The sequence below is a fragment of the Grammomys surdaster genome, unplaced genomic scaffold (genome assembly GCF_004785775.1).
Source record: "Grammomys surdaster isolate TR1022 unplaced genomic scaffold, NIH_TR_1.0 1164, whole genome shotgun sequence".
Classification (NCBI taxonomy): domain Eukaryota; kingdom Metazoa; phylum Chordata; class Mammalia; order Rodentia; family Muridae; genus Grammomys; species Grammomys surdaster.
In genome coordinates this window covers 1633936-1635044 of record NW_021605583.1, presented here as the reverse complement: position 1 = coordinate 1635044, position 1109 = coordinate 1633936, and the positions used below count along the sequence as shown (strand labels likewise).

Genomic DNA, 1109 nt, shown 5'->3' with positions numbered 1-1109 from the left:
TTTTGTAGCTAAATATTTAAAAAGAATTTATTAGCAGAGCACTGACCCCTGACCCACGTGCATATGTGCTTACGGGCTTTATACTGTCACTGTGTCTCTCAAGAATCATTCAAGTGTTTCATTGTAGAGTTGAGAATTTGTATCCCGTGAAGCTCTTGCAGTTGGGCAGCAAACCTGTGGTAAGTCAGGATGCAAAATCCAGGTTAATATATGTCACACTTCACAGCTACCTTCTGCAGATGGATGCTGGCCAAGAATTGATCACTCGAGGGGAAGGGAAAGTGACGGTGGCACTGGAGAGCCCTAAAGATCAAAGAGAGTAGTCGGACTCTGGGGAATCTCAGTGTCAGGTATGACAGGCTGGTCAGATGAAGCTGTGCTCTTAGGAAACCCCTCCATCCTACAACAGCAGGGTGCCACTCTGAACTCATCCTAGCTAATGGGTTTCCCTTTTTGTAGAAGAAAGGTTCTCTCTTTTTCTTTCACTTGATCAATGAGAGAGAACTTGAAAAGGCTTTCAGTGTCATCCAAACCAGCCATGTCATTTTCCAGGGGGAGGAAAGACATGTGCAGTTTTAAGGCAGGAGCCATGTTCAACCTCATCTTCAAGGTCTCTCCTACTTCTATGCAATGGATCATGGCGCAGCCACGGGGAAACAACCTGAAACACACACTATGGGGTGATTAAGCAGATAACAGGTCCAGGACAGGAAACAGGTAAATGAGAACCAGTGATCAGAGTTCAAGACTAAGTCTCTTGCTCTGGCTTGCTGTCTGGCCTCAGACATGCTGTTCTGCAGCCTTGTCGCTCCAGCAGGAGACCATTACTGGCACTGAACAGTCCTCCATTTGCTTAGAGCCAAGTCAATCCACAAACCAGCCAATCAATCAGCAAAAATAAAAAATAGAAGCCTAATCCAGAAAAGCAAAGAAGACGAGATGGTAAGCATGGTGGTGCGTAATCATGGTCTCAGTCGTGTTGAGGCAGAGGCAGGGAGATTGTGATCAATCTAAGATATAAATTCTAGACCAAGTAGTGAAGAAAGAAAAGAAGGAAGGGAAGAAGGAAGGAAGGAAGGAAGGAAGGAAGGAAGGAAGGAAGGAAGGAA

General features: G+C 45.4%; 1 protein-coding gene across 2 annotated transcripts in view; it reads right to left on the bottom strand.

The window, feature by feature from the left end:
- Window positions 1-1109, bottom strand: part of Ttc12 (tetratricopeptide repeat domain 12) — a 44305-nt gene continuing 43196 nt past the window's right edge. The window contains exon 21 of one of the 2 annotated variants that reach the window (XM_028783750.1): window positions 1-174. In XM_028783750.1, the coding sequence (XP_028639583.1) occupies window positions 99-174 (76 nt within the window). In that variant the 3' untranslated portion in view covers window positions 1-98. The remainder of the gene's footprint in view (window positions 175-1109) is intronic. The other variant, XM_028783749.1, reaches the window with a different exon arrangement.